Source organism: Schizophyllum commune (assembly GCF_000143185.2).
Source record: "Schizophyllum commune H4-8 unplaced genomic scaffold SCHCOscaffold_3, whole genome shotgun sequence".
Classification (NCBI taxonomy): domain Eukaryota; kingdom Fungi; phylum Basidiomycota; class Agaricomycetes; order Agaricales; family Schizophyllaceae; genus Schizophyllum; species Schizophyllum commune.
Genome location: NW_026089540.1, coordinates 2,182,748 through 2,204,559, shown reverse-complemented (window position 1 = coordinate 2,204,559; position 21,812 = coordinate 2,182,748). Strand labels below are relative to the sequence as shown.

Genomic DNA, 21,812 nt, shown 5'->3' with positions numbered 1-21,812 from the left:
GCAAAACTATCCGGTTCTGAAATCAAGGCAGATATGAGGGACAGCAGAGGACGGTGGGATGAGATGGGCGGAATAGCAATGACCGGTCACAGTTGAACGGCAGTTTCCGCACGTGGCAGACATGACGCACGCGCCCGGACTTGAACTTGCCAGAACCCGTCGCGGGTGCGACAGGGAACAGCTGAACGCGAATGCTACTGCTTTTTCCGAACTCTAACTACTTTCGCTACGCTCCCATTGGCTTCGCACTCTGAATATGTTTGTCTCGCGCCTCCGCTCGCCACTCGCGACCTACGCCACGACTCGTTTTATTTCACAGGCTTTCCTGGCATACTCGGGCTGCGCCGCCCAGAGGTATTACAACCGTCCCGCTCACAGCCCTCACACGCCTCCCTCGGAGCTGCAACTACGACGCTCGTGGCTCTATGTGCCGTCTTCGTCCGACAAGATGCTGGCGAAGTCCAAGGAGGTAGGGTCCGACATGGTCATTTATGACCTCGAGGACAGCGTGTCTCCGGTCCCTGCGGACAAGGAAAGAGCTAGAGTGCGGTTGCAATCGTTTTTGGAGGTAAGTTTCACCCATGTAACCCTCGACTTTCGCTGACGGCGTACGTTGCCAGCACGAGGAGCGCACGCTCGACCGTCGTCGCGTCGCCGTCCGCGTCAACAGCGTGTCGACCAAGTTCTTCGAGGAGGACATGGCCTATGTCGTAAGTGCAAGTTTACCTACTTCCCTCGTCGCCCTACGAAACAGCCCGGAGATGAAGCCAACCCTTCGCGTTTTACTCTCATATTCACTCACCTTCGTAACCTAGCTACGCTCCCCCGTCGTCAGCACCCTCGTCCTCCCCAAAGTCAACTCCACGAAGGACCTCAACCACGTGTCGAACGTCATCCGCGAACTTACGCGCGTCGACCCAGGCCGCGGTCTGCGCCTCGTCGCGAGCATCGAGAGCGCGCAGGCGCTGTGGAATATAGGGTCCATCAGCCACTGGAAGTCGGAGCATGGACCGCTTATGGGCGGGCAGTTGAGCGCGTTGTTGGTAAGCTCAATTTATTGTATTCGCTGGCACCGACAATGCGCTGACGAAAATGATAGTTCGCTGCGGAGGATTGTGAGTCTGCTGCGTGGGTTCGAAAAGTGCCGGAGAGCTAATTCATGGCCATAGTCTGCGCTGACACGGGAATCATCCGCACGCACTCTCGCCGAGAGCTCCTGTATACGCGGTCGCAGATCGTTATAGCGGCAAAGGCGCACGGGCTAGAGGCTATTGACATGGTCTTCAAGCACTACAAGGACCCGGAGGAGCTCAAGGAGGAGTGCAAGGACGGTCGTAATTTAGGGTTTAATGGAAAGGTGCGTGCCCGCAAAGTTCCGTCCCGGTAGGTTTAATTCTGACCGCGTGTAATAGCAAGCGATCCATCCCGTCCAGGTGGAGACTATTCAGTCTACATTTGTGCCCACCGAGCAAGGTAGGATTGCGCGCGGCGGCCGTTGTAGAAGTGGCTAATCTGGCCTGCAGAGATCCTTCGGGCTGCGAAGATTGTTCATCAGCTAGATGCGGCGTATGCATCGACAATGGGGACGGGAGCCGTCGGCATTGACGGGGAGATGATTGACGCTCCTATGCTGAAGCAGGTGCGCCATTAGCCAACGAAGAACGAGGAAGATTTCTGACGCTATCTCGCAGGCTGAGAAAGTCATCAGCATGGCCAAGGCTGCAGGCCTGACTATCCCTCACGTCTGACCGTATTTCCTCGTCCGGTTCATCCATCCAATGTAAACAAATAATCACAGGGTAACTGGCTAGTACTAGCGCCTCGAAGCCCGGATGGCAGTTGCCACGAAATAGTTGCAAATTCCGTATCATGACATGACGCGTGTGTCTGCACGACATATCTCCAACACAGCACTTGCTAAAATGAAGAGACGGCTGTTCTCTCCATTCCAGGGACTTCCCGCGCCGGGAGGCCGACATTGCGCTGCTGGATATGGTCAAATCAGAAGAGCCGTCGAGCCCGGGGAGAAATGAAACGCCCAATGGAGGCGAGGAAGCCGATCGGTGCGTGTGGCGCATGGTGGTTGGAATTTGATTCCGATCTGTCTCCGCGAGCCTTTCTCTCTTGATTCTGAACCACGACGTCGATCCAGGCTCACACCACAGATAAATACCGCGCGAGGGGCGAAACTAACCTTTCCTCTTCCCACCATCATCTCACCGCGGTGCACCTGGGTCCTGACCTGGCCCTGCGCCACATACGCGACTTCTCTTCCCCACTCACATACGGCCGTTCGTGCCACCACCGACTTTTGTCTTGGCTTCGCACGAGATGACCTGGGAGCACGAGGCGGCTGCCCATCAGCTCTCGTTTCTCCGCGCTACCTCGTGGGCTGAGCAACATGGCAGAGACCACGAGCCGACGACCGCCAGCACCGACGACGATGCTAGCACGGGCGACCCTATGTCGTCCCCTATCTCGCAGCCGCCGCGCCTCCCCTCTCACCACAGTGCTGCCTACGCCGACTACCCCCAGCACCCTGCCTCGCCGCCCCTGCCCTCGCCCTCCTCGCACCCGGGCAAGTCGTATCTGCACTACTACTACGCGCAGACCGGCGCGCTCGCGACACCCGTGGAAGCCCAATGGAACTTTACGACACAGCACGCGTCGGCACAAAGGGGCCCGGATCAGCAGCAGGCGCCTTCGCTGAATTATGCGTACGCGCCGCCAGAAGCGACCATGATGGCTCCCGTGATCCAGTGCGGCGGTGCTGGACGTGGGATCAGCAGCCAGCCGGCAGCGGCCTCAATCAGCAGCGGGCATAATCCGATTCCTCAGTAAGTAAAGAAAGTTCTCAGCCATCCGCACGTGCTCGCGCACGTCTTTTCGTCTTCTTCTTCCTTCGACTCAAGCGCTGATCACGATGATGCCACGTAGCGGTGGCAAGTACGCGCGGGCAGACGCCGATTATTGGCAGCAGCAGGCGCAGGAGTACAGACACGAGCCGTGAGTCGCAAGGCACGAGGCGCTTCTGATTTTAATGCTTAATTCTGCGTCTCCAGGTCTTTGGCTCAGGGATCGTCGCCTAGGCTCATCCAACTGGAATCTGAGGCGGAGACTCAGTCGGATAGAGGGGCGCAGGGACAGCAGCAACACACGTTTATCATGGAGGGACCTAACGCTCCGGAGGAGAAAACTCGCCGGAAGAGCGGGGCGTCAACTGGCCATATCGCTTGCGATTTTTGCCGTCGTAAGCGCCTTACAATTCTCTCTCTCTCTTGCTGACCTTAGGCAGAGAGAAAACTCCGCTGCACAGGTGATAAGCCGCGCTGCGAGGCCTGCGTCACCCGAGACCAGGAGTGCTCTTACGTTCCCATTCTGCGGCGACGCGGGCCAGGAAAAAAGAGGGACAAGGTCGGAGCGAGGCGCAGGCCGCGCACTGCGCCTACTGACAACGAGCTGGAGGACGCGAACTCCGTGCCCCTCAGTCCCCCGATACGCTGGCGAAGAGAGGGCCCGCGAGGGGGACCGTCCGCCGAGCTGCCTTTGTTCGACGACCCGCAGCCACCGACGGCGCCATACCACCATGCGCCGGGGTACGCGGCAGACTCTATTGCGCGCCCACAGGTTATCGGCAAGCCTACAGGAGAAGCACATCTGCGACCGCGCGATGACGTCCCTGCTGAAGGAGGGTAGCCTCGTGCAGCGCTCTCGACTGCATCCGAACACAGCTTGTCTTTCAGTTGCTAGGCGAATCTCCGCGAAGGTGAGCAACATGCGGAGATGCTCATTGAATGCGGCAGAGGCTCACCTGTGATTTACTAGCGTGCTCACAGGGTTGCAGTAGGCGCTGATCAAGAAACCGACCTCTCGCCAAATTGAATAAAGGTTCGAATGAAGCCTCCAGAAGATATGTTTCCTACTGTACATAAGCCTGTCTTGGAGTTGAAGATAGCTGGCCATAATATCGTCCCCCTAATGTGACTGGTTTTTTCCTGGATTTTTTGAGCGATTTTGGAATGGGGTCCTAGCGTTCGACGACAGTTCCTGGAGCCGCTTGTAACCGTATCATGCACGTAAAACGCTTGCTGACCGCAACAGCGAGAAGTGCGCCAGAAGTCGGCTAGCTCCGGCGATCCGGACAATGGCGAAGAGAACAATGGGATCGGCGCTTTCGGACGTCGGACATTGGGTCCGGTCCGCCAATGATCGTCGAGGTGAACGAAATCACCGCGCGCTAACGACTCAGTTCTCTTCACCGTCGACCGCGATGTTCTGCAAGGCTCGCCCGTCCGCGGCCCTCCGGCGCTCGTCCAGGGCACTGTCCACGACCGCAAAATGCCAGGAGAAGCCTATAATGAACCGGTACAGCCGGCTCATCACCCAGCGCAAGGACCAGGGCGCGAGTCAGGTATGCCGGGCGTATGCATGTCGTCAATATCGTTGCTGAGACCTGGGAAGGCCATGTTGTACGCCACGGATGGTGTGGACACGGAGTCTGACTTCGAGAAGGCGATGGTCGGTGTCGCGAGCGTATGGTGCGTTTTCCCTCTTATTACATGACCATGACTCAACATATTCTGCAGGTATGAGGGCAACCCGTGAGCCCCCCTTCATTTTCACTCCTTCCCCAGTATGCTGGAACTCGTACAGATGTAACAAGCACATTCTGGGGCTTGGTCAAGATGTCAAGCGTTCGCTAACGGAGGCTGGCATCATTGGCTACCAGTTCGGCACTGTCGGCGTCAGTGACGGTATTAGCATGGGTACCAAGGGCATGTCGTACTCCCTGCAGTCTCGCGACCTCATTGCGGACGCTGTGGAGACGGCTGCGGGAGGACACCACCTCGACGGCATGGTCGTCGTCCCGGGATGCGACAAGAACATGCCTGGTGTCTTGATAGCTCGTGAGTTATTCCCCCTTCCCACTTGAGTACATGCTCAACGCTATATAGTCGGCAGGTTAAACCGCCCAGGTATCATGGTATACGGTGGTACCATCCGCCCGGGCGCGTGTGAAGGTTCCCCCAAGCTCGACTTCGTGTCCGCGATCGAGGCGTATGGCAAGTACATCAAGGACGGCCAAACACCAGAGGCGGACAAGGAACGTGCGAAGATCATCAGGCACGCATGTCCTGGTCCGGGTGCTTGCGGTGGCGTGCGTATTTTACTTACATCCACCTGAATGCTGAGTCTGACTGCTCCTCCAGATGTACACCGCAAATACCATGGCCAGCGCCGCCGAAGCCATGGGCATGACCCTCCCCGGCTCCTCCTCCTACCCCGCTACCTCCGCCGAGAAGGCCGAGGAGTGCGCCTCCGTCGGCGCCGCCATGCGCGAGCTCCTCGAGCGCGACATCAAGCCACGCGACATCCTTACCCGCAGCGCCATCGAGAACGCGATCACGCTCGCCATTGTCCTCGGCGGCTCCACCAACGTCGTCCTCCACCTCCTCGCCATCGCGCACGCCTACGGCATCGAGCTCTCGCTCGAGGACTTCCAGAACGTGTCCGACCGCACACCCTTCCTCGCAGACATCAAGCCGAGTGGGAAGTATGTGATGGAGGACGTGTATAGGATTGGCGGGATTCCGAAGATCTTGCATTTCTTGCTGAAGCAGAACATGATCGACGGGAACAACATGACGGTGACGGGTCGTACGCTTGGGGAGAACTTGGAGCGCTGGGTGCACAAGCACGGCGAGCTCGACTTCACGAGCCAGGATGTTATCCACCCGCTCAACAAGCCGATCAAGGAAACCGGGCACTTGAGGTAAGGCGAGGCTAACTTGATCTCAAGCGACTTTCCTGACCATGTCCTACAGAATACTTCGCGGTAACCTCGCACCTGGCGGCGCTGTGGCCAAGATCACCGGCAAGGAGGGTCTCCGCTTCACCGGCAAGGCCCGCGCCTTCGACCGCGAAGAGGACTTCGTGCACGCCGTCGAGTCCGGCTCGATCAAGAAGGGCGAGAAGACGGTCGTCATCCTGCGCTACCTCGGCCCCCAGGGCGGCCCCGGCATGCCCGAAATGCTCAAGCCCACCTCCCTCATCATGGGCGCCGGCCTCGGCCTCGACGTCGCCTGCCTCACCGACGGCCGCTTCAGCGGCGGCTCGCACGGCTTCGTCATCGGGCACGTCGTCCCCGAGGCGCAGGTCGGTGGCCCTATCGCGCTCGTGCGCGACGGGGACGTCATCTCCATCGATGCTGTGAAGAACACGCTCGAGCTGGAGGTGTCGGACGAGGAGCTGGCCAAGCGCCGCGAGACGTGGAAGGCGCCGCCCCTGAAGGTCACGCAGGGTACGCTGTACAAGTACACGAAGACGGTGACGGACGCGAGCAAGGGGTGCATTACGGATGCGTGAGGGATGTAGGTGTGGCGTGGCGCGAGGGAGCTTCATCCGGTGGCTCAACCAAAAGACATGCCTGTAGTGGGCTGATAGTGTACAAACACACCGGTACTAGTACATACAACATAGTAATGACCGATAAAGATGAGAAAAGTCTGAAAGCAAGGAAGAGTATCTGATGGAGACTGTCGTACCAGCAGCGAATGAGGTCAAGTCAATGTCGCTCTAGCCACCACGACTCTTCTTCATAATGCGCTTCTTCTCCGCTTTGGGCATCTTTTGTTTCCTCTTCTCCTTGTTCTCAGCTTTGACAGCCTTCTTGCGCTCCTGTGATCTGGTCAGTCGTCTGACAACGCGAAGGACGAGCCCAACACGCACCTTCTTCGCCTCCTTGTCCTCGTGTCGGTGCCCTCTCGGCTTCCTCTCCTTGAAGCCCCCAGCCTCATTCTCCTCGCCGGACTCTTCGTCTTCTTCTTCCGACGCGTCCTCCTCTGGACTATCGTCTTCCTCCTCCACCTTCGTTGACTTTGACGCCGCTGCGTCGTCTGCCTTCGATGTCGACGCCTCATCCTCGCTGAACGATACCGTCTTTCCCTCCTTGTCCTTCGTTGCCCGCTCATCCTCCGGCAGCACCAACCCAACCGCATCCTTGTAGATCAGGTCCTTCCCGCCACCGCTCTTCAGCACCTCTACGTCGCGCTCCGGGTCGTACACCTCGTTGAGCGTCCGCGGGATATACGAGCGCATGAAGACCGCGTCCTCGTGGCTGGCCTGTTCCTTCGCCGTCGTATCTTCATCGGCAGCGTCCCCCTCCCCTTCGCCATGCGCGGACTCCTCCATCCACCGCCGAAGGGCATCCTCGTCGGTCTCCGTGTTAGCCTCATCCTTCGCTACCCTCTCCCTCGTCACGAACTCGAACGCGCGCCTGAGGCCCAAGCACCCCACGCCCAACCTCCCAAAGAACTCCTCCACGTTCTTCAGGTCGTTCCTCAAGAAGTCGAACGCATGCGGATGGTCGTGCTCCACCGACTGCGACACGTCGATGATCCACAGGTGCCCCTCATGGAACAGAATGTTGTACTCCGACAGATCCGCATGCACCAGCCTGCACTTCTGATACATCGTCCGCACCACGGTGAGGAGCTCCACATAGAGCCCCGCGCACGCCTCCGCGGGCAGGCTCGCGTCCTTCAACCGCGGAGACGCCCAGCCCTCGGCGTCGCCGACGAAGGACATCACGAGCACGTTCTCGCGCACCTCGAGGGGCGAGGGACAGCGGATGCCCGCGGCGACGAGGCGCTTGAGGTTGCGCATCTCCTTCTCGGCCCACACGCGCACCATCTTGCGCGGGTTGTGGCGGGAGTAGCCGCGCCGGAAGCGGTACTCGCCCGACACGTACTTGTCGCGGTCTTTGAAGACGAGGATGGAGGTCTTGTAGATCTTGAGCGCAAGGTGGGCGCCTTCGGGGGTGAGGGCGTGGTAGACGTTGGCCTGGGGGAAAGGGTTGCGTATGTCAGTATCTTAGAGACCACACGCGATGAAGATCTAGCACGCACCTCCTTCCCCGTACTCACACATCCATTCACTTCCTGGATCAGCCCCCTCCCGATCATCTTGAATAGAATGATCCTCGTCCTAGGGTCCAGTACCTGCTCACTTGTTGCGCGGTCGGACTTGTCCTTCATGTTCGCGGTCGCACTTGGCCCCTTGCGGTTAACACCAGCACCCATCGTATACGGGACGTCGATCTTCGCCAGCCGGGAGGAGTACTTCGAGAGCGCCTCCAGCTGATCGGCGGTCTTGTCCTTGGCATGTGTCGTTGAGCTGCTGGCGCGCTGCTTCGTCGGATGGTTCACTGCAGGAAGGGGGGCGACAGAAGCGCCCTTCTTGGTTGCGGAAGAGGTCCCAGCAGCGCTCCCTGTCCGTACGGCTACATGTTGGCGCAATCGATTGTACTGTTTGGTGAAGTCTGGAAAAGTCAGTACTCCATCCGCAAAGCCGATGCAGAGTACCGCACCTCTCTCAGCATTCTCCCAATCCTCGTCCTCCACCCTCGTATCATCGTAGTATTCGTCAATCGAATCCTCCGAATCGCTTGGAAGCTCAGCGTCGAGGTCAGACAGCTCCTCCGTGTCCGATAGATCAATGAAAGCGGTATCTTGTCTCAGGCCTGGCGCAGGAGCAGTTGTATCCTCCGGTGCATCGTCAAACTGGCCGGGGTCGATGGGGGCAACGGGTGCAGACATGGTGATTGATGGCAGAAAACAATGGATTCCGAAAATGATGAGCCAGCCCGGCGCGTTCGGCCCGGGGTCCGGTGCTTCCCAGCCGCACTGGGCGCGTCGGGCGCGTGCCACAGTCGAACCTGCTTCTTGCTTCCACGACCGTCTGCAAGGATGGAGCTCGAGCGAGAAAGCCCCATCATCAACGAGCTCAGGCGGCGCCTACCGCTCCAGTTCGTCGAGAATTTCCGGATCGATGCCGAGGAGGAGGATCAGCGCGTTCTGGACGAGCAGGGTGTGTCCAAATAAGCGCCCGCCGGCATAAACCTTGCTGACGGCTCGCTACGCCCTTCGCTCTCTCAGAACAAGAAGAGACAATCAACAAGATAGCTGCTGATAACGAGCCCCGTCTCAAATCCGCCATCCTTGGAGCGCACATCCTTGTTACCCTTTCGCTGCTGCTGTATGTAGCCACTGATCCCCATCCCAACTCACACGCACCTTTCATGCTGAATCTATCTCAGGCATCTCTACTACCTTTTCCGAACCTCAAAAGAAAGCCCTCTCCTCTCCATCTTTCCCTCAGATGCTCCCGCACCTCCCCTCCCTTTCTCCACCCTCCTCGCTCTCTTCAATGTTTTCTCCCACATCATCCTTCTCCTTCGTCTCCGCCCCCGCAGCTTCTACAAGCCACCCCTCCGCGGCTGGCTTCGCTTGGACGAGTCACCTTACGCTCCCGTACCGCCCGCCTCACGCGCCTTCATCCCAGGCACTCACCCGCCTGTCCCATTTGTTTGGCCGCGCCTCGCTACACCTACAACGCCCTTCTCGCCGATGAATTTTCCTGCCATAACATTCTATATCGCGGTGACGAGCCTGCTGCTGTGGCGTGCGTGGCAGACGACGGTGTGGTGGGCGATTGCGCCGACGGTGTACTTCATCATGAGTTCCGTGGAGGAGATGGTGCGGAGGAGCGATGAGAGCATCGAGTCGCTGAGGTTGTTGCGGTATCGGGCGCCGGGGGCTTAGGGTGGGCTAATTTGGAGAGTGGTATAGTGAATGTATGTGATGCATCCGAGTTGGATGGGGACCGCGGGTAACGATGGTGTGTATGGCTTTTGAGCTACATTAATTGTGTTTTTGTCGCTGTCTGCATTATTACTGAACTATCAGATCTGTTGAAGACCGGATGACCCACGTTCGACTTTGTGCATATGCTTACGACCACCCATCCAGCCGCGCAATGTGGCATCGCCACAATTGTGGCGCTCTGCGGACGCTCCTCTGAGCCTTTCCGTCACGCTCGCTCTGGGCCTGCTTCCGCGCTCGTTGGGGGCCTACCCTCGCACTCATCATGGGCATGTTCCCGCACTCATCACGGGCATATCCTCGCGCACATAACGGGCATACCCTCGAAGTCAAAACGGACATTCTCGCGCACATAACGGGCCTGCCCTCCCGCTCATCTCGTCCTATCCTCGTGCCCGTATTCAAGTTACCCATCTCTGCCTATCCGCTCTTCGATATCTCCCCGATAGGAAGGTATGCACTCGTGGGTTCACGGTATGTACTCGTGTGTTCGAATTGTGTACTCATCTTCACAGTCTGCACTCGTGTTTTCACGGTCTGCACTCGTGGGTTCAGGATATGTACTCGTGTACTCAAGGTATGCACCCGTGTGTTTTCCCGACCTCCTTCGCCGGACCCCCACCTCGCCGCAGGATTACCCAGATAGGCAATATGTGTCTTTGAAGTTGCCTCACTGGGTTGTGCGCGCGTCGATAAACGCCTATCTGATGTCTGGATCTACGAATCTCGAGCGCCTATCTGTGCGAGGCGGTGTTCGTCTGATTTACGACGGTGTCCATTTGTATCATGGCGGCGTTCATCTGTATTACGGCGGCGTTCATCTGTATTATGGCAGTGCTTGGGTGAGTGAATTCCCTATGGTTCTTCGAGAGCTTCACGCGCACCTTCACCTTGAGGCCGTATGACAGCGCCGACTACTCATTACCTTTGAGCGTCTATCGCATCTTCAAGCGTCTATCACCTCTGTGAGCGCCTATCGATGCTGCACTTGTCGAACGACTTTACTGCTCATTGACGCGCAGGCCAGTCGAGCAACGAGGCAGACAACGAAGCCGCAGACCCTCAAAGAGAACAATAAGGTGAGCGGATGCGGATGGGCGATGGATTGATAGTATGTCCGTTGAGTGGCACGGGTTGTTTGGGCATCTGGCAATCGCACTGCGCGTGTTTGGCCTGTCCGCAATAATTTACACACTTTGAACGCGCTGGTCTACCTACTCTCACTGCGACAGCTTGCATCTATATCCTCAGATATGAGAGCTTTCTCTGTAGCCCTACCGACCGACCCACCGCCTCTCGCGATACTTTCTCCCGATCACGGTATCTCCATTACGAAGGAGTAGTTTCAACCCATGACCATTTGCTATCCCTCGGCGCGCGGCATATCCGGACGCGAAGAAAGGCGTAAAGGAAAAGAAGGCAGATGCTTATACGCACCCACTTCATTGACGACGGTCGTCTTTCACCCTTGAAAGGATGGCAACACTCGTCCCTGTTACGACCTTTTGAAAGGGATGTGCCACTCAACGCATACATACGCCACTCGACGAAACGGGCGTTGTCGCTCTGCCAAACGGAAACGCCCCCAACCAAACACCCAGACCCACCGAGCCAAACATCGCCATACCGCATAATACAAGACCTTCCTAATGGGTGTCATCCGAGCCGATCTCGCGGCCAGATCTCCCGATCGTCGGGAGATGGGCTCTTCCCCGGGCGGTATGAAGGGCGAGATGCGCGAGATGAATGGTCGATTGGGAGATGAATGTTCGTTTCGTGGGATGGGTGTTCGAACCTCGGGCGTGGGATTGCGAGTAGGTAAGGCTTCCAAGAGAAGGGAGGGAGCATGCTGCTGCCCACATGCACCTCGAGGGCTTCGCAGATGAGATGGGCTTTCAGGGGGAGATGGATCTTCGGACATGGAAGTCCTTCGATGCAAAGTGAAGAACGTCTATTTGGCAGTAAAATTAACAGGAAATGAATGTCGGGATCTGCGCTGTCGAGTGCCAGATACCGCCCGCGGAACGGCTATTTGGCTTGTAGGTGTCTATTTGGCGCGACACCGTGTGTCTCGCAGGAGGTGGCTCGTGTCACCGCAGGGCGGTGAGCCTCGTCCATCGATAAGACGGACACGTCGTGCAGACCTGACATGAGCCTCAGAGTTCAGATACATGCGCCAAGGGGGAACGTGTGCTGGAGTACACGAGGCGATGGAAGAAGAAGAGGACGCGAGGCTGGTGGGGAGTACGGCGAAGGGGAGATAATTGGGGGTGCAGGAAGGGTGGAGAAAAACACGAGATTTCGAGGCGAGCTAGTGGCAGACGTCTAGGACGCTTCTGCAGGGCTGAATCAGTCGGTTAGGATGATTGGCAGACGGCGCGGATGGATGCTGCCACGCGCAGACGGCGAGGCGGTCAGACAGAACACGACGTGGCGATCTCTGTGTCGCTGGTGCGGGGCGCGGAATGACGCACGCGGTCTCGGTTGGAAATGGCCTGATTAAATCTGTCGGGGCGGGGGAGCACCACTGATGGGGGGCGCGGCGCGGGATGGCAGCTGGATAACCCTCCGCGGGCGTGCGCAGGAACAGCTTCCACGGGCGCGGTGAGGACCCCGGATAATTGGGGGGAGGGGTAGTTTGCGATGTCGGATTTTTTGGGGCCTCAAACGCTCAAAATGTCTCTGAGAAAGTCGGAAAATGGGTAGGTTGAGGGCGTCACCTTGCTTTGGAAGTCGGACTTTTGGGACCCTGCCTGACTTCGATGTCAGACAAAATAGCACAAAAATGCCTAAATGGTGCACTGGGTACGAGCGAACAACGAAATACGTCGAATGGCGTGGTTTCCCGTTCGAAACAGGCCCTCGGGAGAGGCACAGAAAGTCGCAGGAAATTCTGAATATTCGCTCACGTGACAAAACAAATAATTGATTTCCCTAATCGGGACATAAAGAGTTTCGGCGGCCGACAAGGTTGGTTAAAAAGTCGGACTTTGGCCGTCCTTTTGGCCAAAAAATGTCGGACTTGGACGCCACTGTTTTGAGGATTTCCGGAACTAACCTCGCCGCCCATTATCCGGGGTCCTGCGCGGTGCGGACTGGACAACTTACGCGGGACGCGTTTTACGCGCCGCGGACACGGACTTGGGCAAGGTTCGCGATTCCCACCCTAGCGATTAGAGTTGGTGATTAGGGTGCCGCTTGCCCGGGCGGACCTCGCCATACTGGGCAAGCCATGTGACGGACGGTCGCTGATCTTATCATGCCTGTTGCGATCGTGTCTCAGCCGCCCGGACGCTGGCTGGCCGCCGCTGCGCGCGACGACGGGGGCGTAGGGTAGGCAAGCGTCGGCGTAGGCTCAGAAAAGACTCGAACAATGGATAATCCATTCGGGAAGGACAGGAACGAGAGCGCAGAATTATGAAATTGCAGCGGCCCCGCACGGCCCTGGGAAATCGGGCGAAAAAAGAGCGGCAAAACAGGAGACAATAAAACACGGAAAACAAGAGATTGTTGGTTGACTTTGCTGGTCGTCGCCGCCGCTGCGCGCTGCTGTCTCCCGCGCGCTCGCCGCCGGGTGTGTGTGCGCTGTGGGCTCCTGTTATGGTCGGAAGTAAAACAGGAGGCTTGGAGGCTCTTTTGTTTCGTTCCGCTACATTCCTCCGCATCCCGATCGTCTTGCTCGCCGTCCACTTTATTCGTCATTCCGACGACTGGATGGACTGCGTACTTCTCCTTTTCCCTCTTTTAGCACCAAGAGCCCCTCCCTCTTTACGCCCGTTCTCTACACTCCGCCTTTCTCTCTGCCCACTCAAACAGACGCCCGCCGCCGCCATGGACCGCCGCAGACGGGACCAGCGCGCCGACGACGACGACGCAGACCGCGTGCACGAAAGCTCGCTCCCGCCAACTCTCCAGCCCCTCATGTTCCGCGAGCCTCAGCCCCCGCCGCCCCGCGACTCCGCCTCCCGCTCCACCTACGAGCCCAGGGACGACGACGAGCCGCACAGAGATGAGGCGTACCCCGCCTCCGCCTACCCCGCCCCCTCCTCATCCTCATATCCTCTCCGCCCCGCCGATTCCTGGGAAGCCGCCGCGCACGCCCAGGCACAGCGCGAGCAGGAGGTCTCTCGCCGCTACCTGCCCGCTCGCCCTGTTATCGACGACGCGCGGGAGCACCAGGTGCCCGCCTACGCGCTCCACAGCGAGCCGCATCCAGTCGCGGGCCCTTCTTCCATTCCTCATGGTAGTTCAACACAGTACTATAGCACCCCGCCCGTCCCGGCCCCCGAAGACCCCGCCTACCGAGCGCGCCCGCCTCCGCCCCCGCCGCCGCGCGCGCCAACCCAAGACACCTTCGAGTTCCACTACAACGCGCCAGGCTATGACCCCTACAGGGAGCGCGGCCTGTACAGAGACGAGCCTCCCGTGCCGTCCTCTTTCAGGCCCGCCGACCCTATGCCCCCGCGGAGGCATCAAGAGCGCGTCCCGCCCGCCCCGCCAATGGAGTACCTCCGCCCCTATACTGGCGAGTCGGGCTGGGAGCGTCGAGACAGCCGCTATGAGTCCTATGCGCCTTCGTACCCCGACCCGCCGCCGCCCATGGAGGAGTACGGGCCGAGTGGCACGTATGCGCCTCATAGAGAATCGCCGTGGCAGCCAGAGCCTGCCCGGTACCCAATGCCCCCGCCCCCATCTGGTACGTCACGCGCGTTCTTTGAGGATCTTGCTTCATGTTGACGTGCCGGATAATTTTCTTTCAGCTCCTTCTTCTTCCTCTTCTTCAATGCAGCCACCGTACAGACAATATCAAGATGTAGAACACCAGTATCGCCCCCTGCCTCCCCCTTCTGAACTGCCGCACTACTCGCCGGACCCATACGCCCCATATTATCTTCCTCCCGAACAGCCCCACCGCTACGACGAACCTCGGTATGAGGAGCGTCGCTACGAGGAGCGAAACAGGCCGATGGAACCCAGCCGCCACGAGAGTTATACCCCAGTCCCCTCCTCTTCGCAGTCCGTGTACCCAAGTCGCTCTCGCCCAGATGAAGAAATGGAACCCCCGCCTCAAAAACGACCCAGAAGCACCGAGCCGCGCAAGACGCAGACGAGAAAAACAGAGATCGCGTGCGACTTTTGTCGAGGTGAGCTCTCACGATTAGCGTTCGCGAAGATGAGATTGAGCTTTGGCGCGTGAACAGGTCGCAAGCTCCGCTGTGATGGGGCCAAGCCTGTTTGCGGCAACTGCCTGTCCCGCAGCAATGTATGCACGTATCGGTCGTCGCCCCGTCGGCGTGGGCCCGGCAAGATGTCGAAGGCAGAAAAGGCGCGACGGAAGGCGGAGGCGACGGCGATGGAGAGGGATATCGCACGCTCTTCGTCTTCATCGTCGAGCCATACCACCGCGACGTCCGCATACGCAGGCAGCATCCTCCCGCCGTCGTCCTATACCTATGGTTACCCGCCGAGTAGCGCATATATGCCACCTCACGGAGGGCCACCGCTGCCGCCGGGACCGCCAGGTCCGACGCCGATAACGGGGCCGCCACCCATGACGCCTGCCGCACGAAGAAGCGTTCGGACTCCCACGCGCCCGAGCTATGCGGAGGAACCGGAGGAAGACGAGGAGACGGAGCGGCCGGACGAATGGCGAGGGCGGTAGCAGGGTGGCGTCGGGGGCGCGCTTGCTCTCCGCGCGCCCAGGCCGAGCTGGCTGGGAGTACGCTTGCCTGGGAGGTCGTCGGCGGGGCGTCCGGGCGCACACGGCGGAGAGCAGGCCACGGTTCAGCGTGCCTTGAATTCCCAGCCGCCGCCCCCATGACCGCTCATCTGGCGTGTCCGCGGGGCGGGTGGATTTGTCAGGTTCCGAGGTTCTTGTGTTACGTATCCCGGTTGCTAGCCAGCTGCGCGCGCTTGGCTAGCGCCTCTCCTTCCGACCCTCTTCTGCGACTGGTGTGCGGGCACGATGGTGGCCCTCGGGAGCGCATGTAGCGCGCCGGGGGTTCGCCGCGGTCGCCTGCGCCGGGCGGACCGTTTCATACCCGAGCCGCCTATCGGGGACGGGGCGTTCGCTGCCGTCGCTAGCTGTCGTCCGGAGTGCGGCTGTGTGCGGGTGTCTAGCTTATTGAAGATTATTCCTAGTAGCTGCCTCCTTATAAGTCTCCCAGTAACTGCCTTCTTAATTGCGTACTGTAGCGAATATAATGTGTATCGACGGAGTATGCGGTCTGCGGGGGAGTACCTGGACGGAGACGGGGCGGCGCACTCAATGATGAGAATCTGCGTCTCACGGCGTCGGAGGTTGATGGATTGATGCCGGCCGAATGCTAGCTATCCGTTTCCTCCGCGCCCATGCGCAGGCCGTCTCTTTTCCCGACCGCCCATCTCGCCCCACGGAGCGCACCGTGAAGTGAATGCGCCTCCGGGACGCCGCCAGCCATGCTCGACGACCGCCACATCCGTGACCGCCCCTCCCTCCCCGCCATCGGCGTCCTCACCGGTAACCATCTCGACCTCTCCCCGCCCGCCAATCTCGGTACGCCCCCCTCCCCTCTCCGCGCGCCATTCCTCACGGCCCCAGTCTCCCAACGCCCAGAATTCAATCTCCTCGTCGCAGGATGCTCAGGGGGTGAGCTACCCCTCTTCCCCGCGCGCCCCCCGCCTCACCCCCCGCAGGCAAGTCGTCCTTCCTCCGCCTGCTCGCGGACACGAGCGAGATCGCGTCCGGCACCACCCAGGACCAGGTCGCCCACCTGGCCAAGTTCGTCCAGACCTGCGCCGCGCCGACCACCCAGCTGCGCGTCGCCTCCCTCGACGTCGAGCCCGAAACGGGCGCCCCACCGATCGCGCTCGGCCTCGTTGACACCCCCGCCCTCGACGCGCGCGACACCCCAGCAGCCGAGCGCGTGCTCGCGGACATCGTGCGCTTCATCGACACTCGGTTCGCGGAAGCTGTGGAAGACGTGAGTGGCAGTGCCTGTGCCCGGGTGCGCGCGGGGTTGCTGATGCGGGTTCTACAGCGCGATGCTAGGCGGGCGGCCAGCGGCGATCAGTTTATTCATCTGTGAGCACGCCTGCCGCCTCTCGCTGTTCGCCGGTGACTCATTTTTATTGTTCCGCGACGCCACAGATGTATTTATTTCCTCGACCCCGACCTCATTGTGCCGCCAGCCGCTGCCTCGAGGGCGTGCAGACCAGGATTCCCACAGCTGGAGCCTGATGCGGTACTTCTCGATCCGTCGGGAGGGAGTCCATTGCCTGCGCGTCCCTCTCTACCTCGCGGCGACATCCTCGCTATCAAGAACCTCTCGGCGCGCGTCAATGTCCTGCCTGTCATCTCGCGTGCAGACGTGCTTTCAAACGCGCGGCTGGCGACTATCAAGGCCGCTGTCCGCAAAGACCTCGCAGACGCGGGTATTGGCTTTGGTATCTTCGACGAATATGCCGCACAAGACACTGCTGCGGCGGCCGATGCACTCCAGCCTGAACTTATCGCCTCGTCGCGGGCGTCACCACCGACGCCAATCCCGCGACTGCCGTACGCGCTAATATCTCCTGATATTTACGCCCATAGCGACGGCGTACAGCGCGTGCAGCCATCTCGTCATGACCTCATTGAGCAATATAGGCCTTCACTGCTGTCGCGACCCAAGCTACTGGCGGGCAAGTACGTGCGCGCATACCGTTGGGGCTACCTCGACGTCCTCGACCACAAGCACTGCGACTTCATGGCGCTCCGAGGCGCGATTTTCCACCACATGGAGGTACGTCGGCCACGCGGGTTCTAGCGGCGAGCTATCGTGCTGACGACCGCCCGCGCCGGCGCCACAGACGCTGCGGAAATACACGCGCGACTACCTCTTCAAGCAGAACGTGGTGAACTACCGAAGGTCGGTGCACGCAAATCCGATTGCGCCACAACCACCGCCCGCGGGCAGCAGGCCGGCGCTGGCGGTGAATACGGGGGCGGTTGCACAGCCGCCCTTGGCGCATCATGCGTCGATGGTCGACGTCGGGCGGGCGGTAGAGGATGTGCATCTGCCCGCGCGCTCGTTGTCGGACTCGCTGCCTACTGCGCGCGCGCTGGCAGATGCAGTTCCTGGGCCGTCTACGAAGACGGAGAGCCGTGCGTATTCTGTTTCGCCCGCGACTTTTGAGTTTTCGGCTGAATGGGATCGCTTGTATAGGTGGACACCTTCGCTCGAAGCCGAGGAAGATCACGATTGCGTGCAACTTCTGCCGATGTCCGTCCGTTTTGTTTTGCTGTATGGGCGCTGTTTTACTGACGGTCTCTTCTCTTCCATTCTGGATTTTTTGCTATTTTTTCTGCAGCTCGAAAACTCAAATGCGATGGCGCACGGCCGGGCTGTGGACAGTGCGAAAAGCGGTCGCACACCTGCGAGTACAGTGCGACTCAGCGGCGGCGGTCAGGGCGCCCCAAGGCGGCAGACGAGCTGAGCGACAGCGATAGCGTGGGAGAGCCGTCCGTGTTGGGCGAGGCGCCAGTTATGGGCGAGCCATCAGGCGACCTTGACAACAAACAGATCCAGCTGTCACCCGGAGCGCCACCATCCCGAAGGCAATCTAACGCCGCGGATCAGCAGCACCCGGCGCGGAGGGCGAGCAACGCCGCCGAGCGGAGGGCCTCGAACGCCACGGAGCAGCAGCAGCGCGCGTACGACCACAGTCCGCACAATGCGTACGACGGGCCAACGCTGCCGCCCATCACCGCGCTCGCGCGCAGCGACAAGGGCTTCCCGCCCTCGATGCAGGACGGCAAGGGCTTCAACCCGATGCAGATGCAGGAGAACGGGTTCGCGCTGCCGCGGGGGCCGCCCGGGAGGAGCATGTTTCCGGACAATGAATTGCCGCATATCGAGACGCTGCTCCCGCGGGGATCGCCGCCGTCGCAGGAGACGCGCTCCGCGCCGGGGATGCGGGGGATGGGCGCGGGCGGGCTGCCGCTGATGGTGAGGGACGCGCCCGGGCAGGGGATGAGGGGGGAGCAAGCGATGCGCGAGCGCGAGCTGCAGACGAGGCCGCCGGATTCGCGGGAGCAGATGCAGGCGCCGCCAGCGAGGAAGCGGGCGGCGACTGTGCCAGGCAAGTCGGGCACTGGGCGATTGACGTCGTCAGGCCCGAAGGTGGTTGCCTGCGACCTCTGTCGATGTGAGTGGCCTTGTAGATGCAGAGGATCATTTACTGATATTGCATTCAGCTCGCAAGACGAAATGCGACGGTGGCATGCCGTCCTGCTCGAGCTGCGCGCGCAAGTCGCTGCCGTGTCACTACGCGAACGACCGACGGCAGTCCAACGGCGCCAAGCGCGCTCCGCGAAAGGGCACCGCGTCCAAGGCGCCCACGGAAGCGTCTGGCTCTCCACCCGCCCAAGCCGACGAAGACGCGAACCATCGTCCCCTTTCCGGCCTCCACTCTCCCCCACATCCCCTCAAGCGCCCCATCGACGTCCTCGACACCATGCGCCCGCCGAAGAAAATGAAGACCGATGTGTCTGTCAACGCGCTCGCGGAGGTGCCGCCGGTCGGGGTGGGGCCCTGACTTGGTGGCGCGCAAGTTTGAGAGTCAAGCGCGCGACTCCCTCTTTGTGGCGCCCACGCGCACCTCCACGATGTTATATCTCCTATGCTATAGCCTACTTCTCTCTTGGGGACTTTGGACACGTTCGTTGGCTCGGTGCGCCCGTGCTTTGTATATCCTGACGTGGTGCTTCTCTTCTTTTCCTTCTTCCTTTCTCCCTCCCTCCCAATCAACCTTACCCTACCTTGGTCGCGTTACCCTGTCGCGCTACCTCACAAATCCGTGGTTCGCCATTCCTCCCCGGCGCACCACTTCCCCGCACTTCGGTGCGCCCCCCCCCCCTACCTCTCGCCCTCCTGTGTACTTAGAATTGCTCGTCAGACATACAACGTATTTATCTATTTTGTTGACATACGACATGTGTAGTTGTCTTCCCTTTTCTTACCTTTCATCGTTCTGTGCCGCATTTGTTTGTTTTCACGGGCGTATCCCTTGCGGCTCAATTTCTCCTGATCCCTGCGCCTCGCTCAGTCTCTCCTGACCCCTGCGCCTCTCTTCCCATTATCACCCAACCCCCTTCCCCCCTTCTGCTTATCGCACGCGCATACACTAATGCTGCTTTTGGACCGTATAGCTGCCCTGTTTTGTATTTTGTATACAGCCTGTTGGTTGGAATGTATGTTGCCATTTGCTGGGTATTCTATGGGATCGAGCGTTATGTGGGTGGTTCACGCTCGAGTACGCAAATAAGATGTCTATTCCAGCCATGCCCCATATCGTGTTCTGTTGCTATATCTTGGGCTTCAGGCTTCAAGGGCTCCGCCACTGCGGCAACTCCATGCGGAAGGCTTTGAAGTCCGTAAATGCCATGAAAAGGAACCACATGCGTTCATAACACACGCAAACATCCGTAATCCGCGCTTCTTTCAGCATAACTTTCTCTTCTCTTTCAGCATCTGCAAGGCTTGTGACGAGGACGATCCTCCTTTTACCCGCCTTTCAACTTCATCAAAGAGGCAAACATAATTTCCACACCGCCAGAAGTTCTCGAAGAGCTTCGAGGGACGCAAGATCACAGCATGATGCATGTTCTTTGAAGGATATCGACGACATTCAAAGAACACCACGAACTTCATGGAGGAGCAGAGACATGCAGATACTGATAGCACTTCCAGTCACGTACGCGATAGAAATACACAATAGATACAGGAAAACAAATATACAAGTACAGTGCGTGGTGGTGCGTGCCTGCGCTCGCTGCGTCTGGCGCTGCGGTAGCCTCTAGGAGCAGGCTTGGTAGTGCTATAGCCTCTAGGTGGGCGGGCGATGTCGAGCTCGCGAAGGCGCGATAGCGAGCTCGAGAAGCCTGATGCCGAGTTCGCGAAGGCGCTTGGGGACAGTCACCTTGGCGGAGACCAAGTGATGAGGATCCGCACATCGGCTGCCAGCCGAGGCTTCTGCTGCTTCTCCATCTTCTTCTGCGGGGGTATACGGCGGCGCGAGTGGTGGCTGTCCAGATAGAAGCCAGGATCGGCATGCAATCACTGGATGCGGCGCGCTGCTCGTGGGTAGCAGATTGGCAGATGGGTGCAGCAAGCGGGATGCGAGATGCAAGACGCGATGGGGGCGAGCGATACGCGGTGCGAGCCGCGATGCAGGCAATAGATATGGGCAGGGGTGGTGGTACATGCTGATGATGAGGGCGGGGAATCGTGATGAGTGAGCTTGCGATCATGAGATGATGATGGATGAGGGCACGGATTCGCGGGAGGCCGGGGACGAAGCGCGGGTGCCGAGTGGTAGCGCGGAGGGTCTGCTGGAGGGGGAGTCAGCGGGGAGCGTCAAAGAGCGGCGGGAGGGGAAGCGCACCTCTCACGCGCGGACCAGGCTCGCGCGCCGTCTACTTGAACGGGCAGTCCGGGGCGTGCGCGCCGCGCCAGCCGCAGTGGCAGCACTGGGGCGCGCTCGCGTTCGTGGGCGCCGCCGCGTCGCCGGTGGTGGCCTTGGCGGAGGCGGGAGTGGAGGAGGGCTGGGTGTGGGCTGTGCAGCACATGGTGGTTGGTGGTGGTGGGTGAGTGAGAGGAGCGGAGGTGGCTGGGGACGATGTCAGGAACGAGCTGGACGATCTCACGGGTTACACACCTCTTCTGACGCGATGGGGGAGGAGGAGATGGGTGGCGACGGGGCGGCGTCGTGGTTTTATACGCGGCGCGGCGGAGGGCCCAGGCTCCCGCGCGGCACGGGATTGGACGGGAGGCGCGTCAGGCGGGCGGATCGATGGATGACGCGGTTTCGATGCCGCCACGCGATGCGGGGATGATAACGCCGAGATAGATATGAAGGCCAAAGACAGCAAACTCAATGGCCTTGCGTCAGCGCTATGACCCCTCCGAATATCTTCGGTCCTGGCCTCGTCGACACACAATCGAAGCAAACCTCGGACGATTTCCATCTCTTCTTTTCTCTTCTCCGAGGCCGTCCCAACCGTCCAGACTCGCCCAGCGTGCGATCTGATCCCCTTTAGCACGTCTTTGGAGACTTCGAGATGGCCTTTCAGTGGCCTTTACATTTCCCTCGGCACTCCTTGGCCCCTCCGCTTTCCTCGAATTTGTA

At 59.8% G+C, this 21,812-nt stretch overlaps 11 protein-coding genes across 11 annotated transcripts; 7 read left to right on the top strand and 4 right to left on the bottom strand.

Annotated features, from left to right (window-relative positions):
* Positions 1–256: 256 nt before the first annotated feature.
* Positions 257–2,240, top strand: SCHCODRAFT_02725020 (beta subunit of citrate lyase; the record flags this gene model as incomplete). Its single annotated transcript, XM_003034446.2, has 9 exons — positions 257–354; positions 379–568; positions 621–710; positions 816–1,043; positions 1,100–1,115; positions 1,170–1,357; positions 1,413–1,473; positions 1,524–1,639; positions 1,692–2,240. The coding sequence occupies 9 exons, from the start codon at positions 257–259 to the stop codon at positions 1,746–1,748; spliced, it is 1,044 nt and encodes a 347-aa protein (XP_003034492.1). The 3' UTR covers positions 1,749–2,240.
* On the top strand, positions 2,041–3,001 carry SCHCODRAFT_02197732 (uncharacterized protein). Its single transcript, XM_050342046.1, has one exon. The coding sequence runs from the start codon at positions 2,332–2,334 to the stop codon at positions 2,839–2,841; it is 510 nt and encodes a 169-aa protein (XP_050201742.1). The 5' UTR covers positions 2,041–2,331; the 3' UTR covers positions 2,842–3,001.
* On the top strand, positions 2,902–4,000 carry SCHCODRAFT_02615671 (uncharacterized protein). Its single transcript, XM_050344723.1, has 4 exons — positions 2,902–3,006; positions 3,063–3,250; positions 3,296–3,766; positions 3,826–4,000. Exons 1-3 carry the CDS (start codon positions 2,924–2,926, stop codon positions 3,694–3,696), a joined length of 672 nt encoding a protein of 223 aa, XP_050201741.1. The 5' UTR covers positions 2,902–2,923; the 3' UTR covers positions 3,697–3,766; positions 3,826–4,000.
* A 357-nt stretch (positions 4,001–4,357) lies between these two features.
* On the top strand, positions 4,358–6,366 carry SCHCODRAFT_01092260 (dihydroxy-acid dehydratase; the record flags this gene model as incomplete). The annotated part of the gene is made up of 7 exons (XM_003034444.2): positions 4,358–4,411; positions 4,462–4,538; positions 4,587–4,601; positions 4,654–4,907; positions 4,956–5,158; positions 5,211–5,773; positions 5,826–6,366. The coding sequence occupies 7 exons, from the start codon at positions 4,358–4,360 to the stop codon at positions 6,364–6,366; spliced, it is 1,707 nt and encodes a 568-aa protein (XP_003034490.1).
* Positions 6,367–6,576: 210 nt separating this feature from the next.
* On the bottom strand, positions 6,577–8,597 carry SCHCODRAFT_02491087 (RIO1-domain-containing protein; the record flags this gene model as incomplete). Its single annotated transcript, XM_050342944.1, has 3 exons — positions 6,577–7,842; positions 7,908–8,320; positions 8,369–8,597. 3 exons carry the CDS (start codon positions 8,595–8,597, stop codon positions 6,577–6,579), a joined length of 1,908 nt encoding a protein of 635 aa, XP_050201740.1.
* A 117-nt stretch (positions 8,598–8,714) lies between these two features.
* Positions 8,715–9,763, top strand: SCHCODRAFT_02615666 (uncharacterized protein). The gene is made up of 3 exons (XM_003034443.3): positions 8,715–8,868; positions 8,937–9,036; positions 9,098–9,763. Exons 1-3 carry the CDS (start codon positions 8,748–8,750, stop codon positions 9,600–9,602), a joined length of 726 nt encoding a protein of 241 aa, XP_003034489.1. The 5' UTR covers positions 8,715–8,747; the 3' UTR covers positions 9,603–9,763.
* Positions 9,764–13,493: 3,730 nt separating this feature from the next.
* On the top strand, positions 13,494–15,324 carry SCHCODRAFT_02493743 (uncharacterized protein; the record flags this gene model as incomplete). The annotated part of the gene is made up of 3 exons (XM_050342987.1): positions 13,494–14,358; positions 14,423–14,806; positions 14,864–15,324. 3 exons carry the CDS (start codon positions 13,494–13,496, stop codon positions 15,322–15,324), a joined length of 1,710 nt encoding a protein of 569 aa, XP_050201739.1.
* Positions 15,325–15,712: 388 nt separating this feature from the next.
* SCHCODRAFT_02197600 (uncharacterized protein) lies at positions 15,713–19,514 on the top strand. Its single transcript, XM_050342045.1, has 9 exons — positions 15,713–16,197; positions 16,243–16,290; positions 16,338–16,624; positions 16,682–16,725; positions 16,792–17,425; positions 17,493–17,787; positions 17,849–17,905; positions 17,994–18,830; positions 18,880–19,514. Exons 1-9 carry the CDS (start codon positions 16,101–16,103, stop codon positions 19,218–19,220), a joined length of 2,640 nt encoding a protein of 879 aa, XP_050201738.1. The 5' UTR covers positions 15,713–16,100; the 3' UTR covers positions 19,221–19,514.
* A 678-nt stretch (positions 19,515–20,192) lies between these two features.
* On the bottom strand, positions 20,193–21,058 carry SCHCODRAFT_01293678 (uncharacterized protein). The gene has a single exon (XM_050341391.1). The coding sequence runs from the start codon at positions 20,932–20,934 to the stop codon at positions 20,332–20,334; it is 603 nt and encodes a 200-aa protein (XP_050201737.1). The 5' UTR covers positions 20,935–21,058; the 3' UTR covers positions 20,193–20,331.
* Positions 21,059–21,062: 4 nt separating this feature from the next.
* Positions 21,063–21,608, bottom strand: SCHCODRAFT_02197588 (uncharacterized protein; the record flags this gene model as incomplete). Its single annotated transcript, XM_050342044.1, has 1 exon — positions 21,063–21,608. A coding segment is annotated over one exon (275 nt), but the record flags the coding sequence as incomplete, so codon positions are not given.
* Positions 21,100–21,264, bottom strand: SCHCODRAFT_02490690 (uncharacterized protein; the record flags this gene model as incomplete). The annotated part of the gene is made up of 1 exon (XM_050342931.1): positions 21,100–21,264. A coding segment is annotated over one exon (165 nt), but the record flags the coding sequence as incomplete, so codon positions are not given.
* Positions 21,609–21,812: the final 204 nt, after the last annotated feature.

Excerpts from the sequence above, each read along its gene's own strand:
- SCHCODRAFT_02615666 (XM_003034443.3), top strand. The coding sequence starts at position 8,748 with ATGGAGCTCGAGCGAGAAAGCCCCATCATCAACGAGCTCAGGCGGCGC. Across the intron at positions 8,869-8,936 it reads GCGCGTTCTGGACGAGCAGG|AACAAGAAGAGACAATCAAC; the intron begins GTGTGTCCAAAT and ends TCGCTCTCTCAG. Across the intron at positions 9,037-9,097 it reads GTTACCCTTTCGCTGCTGCT|GCATCTCTACTACCTTTTCC; the intron begins GTATGTAGCCAC and ends AATCTATCTCAG.
- SCHCODRAFT_02197732 (XM_050342046.1), top strand. The coding sequence starts at position 2,332 with ATGACCTGGGAGCACGAGGCGGCTGCCCATCAGCTCTCGTTTCTCCGC.
- SCHCODRAFT_01293678 (XM_050341391.1), bottom strand. The coding sequence starts at position 20,934 with ATGATCGCAAGCTCACTCATCACGATTCCCCGCCCTCATCATCAGCAT.
- SCHCODRAFT_02615671 (XM_050344723.1), top strand. The coding sequence starts at position 2,924 with ATGATGCCACGTAGCGGTGGCAAGTACGCGCGGGCAGACGCCGATTAT. Across the intron at positions 3,007-3,062 it reads CAGGAGTACAGACACGAGCC|GTCTTTGGCTCAGGGATCGT; the intron begins GTGAGTCGCAAG and ends CTGCGTCTCCAG. Across the intron at positions 3,251-3,295 it reads CGCTTGCGATTTTTGCCGTC|AGAGAAAACTCCGCTGCACA; the intron begins GTAAGCGCCTTA and ends GACCTTAGGCAG.
- SCHCODRAFT_02197600 (XM_050342045.1), top strand. The coding sequence starts at position 16,101 with ATGCTCGACGACCGCCACATCCGTGACCGCCCCTCCCTCCCCGCCATC. Across the intron at positions 16,198-16,242 it reads CTCCCCGCCCGCCAATCTCG|TCTCCCAACGCCCAGAATTC; the intron begins GTACGCCCCCCT and ends TCACGGCCCCAG. Across the intron at positions 17,906-17,993 it reads TGCGTGCAACTTCTGCCGAT|CTCGAAAACTCAAATGCGAT; the intron begins GTCCGTCCGTTT and ends TTTTTTCTGCAG.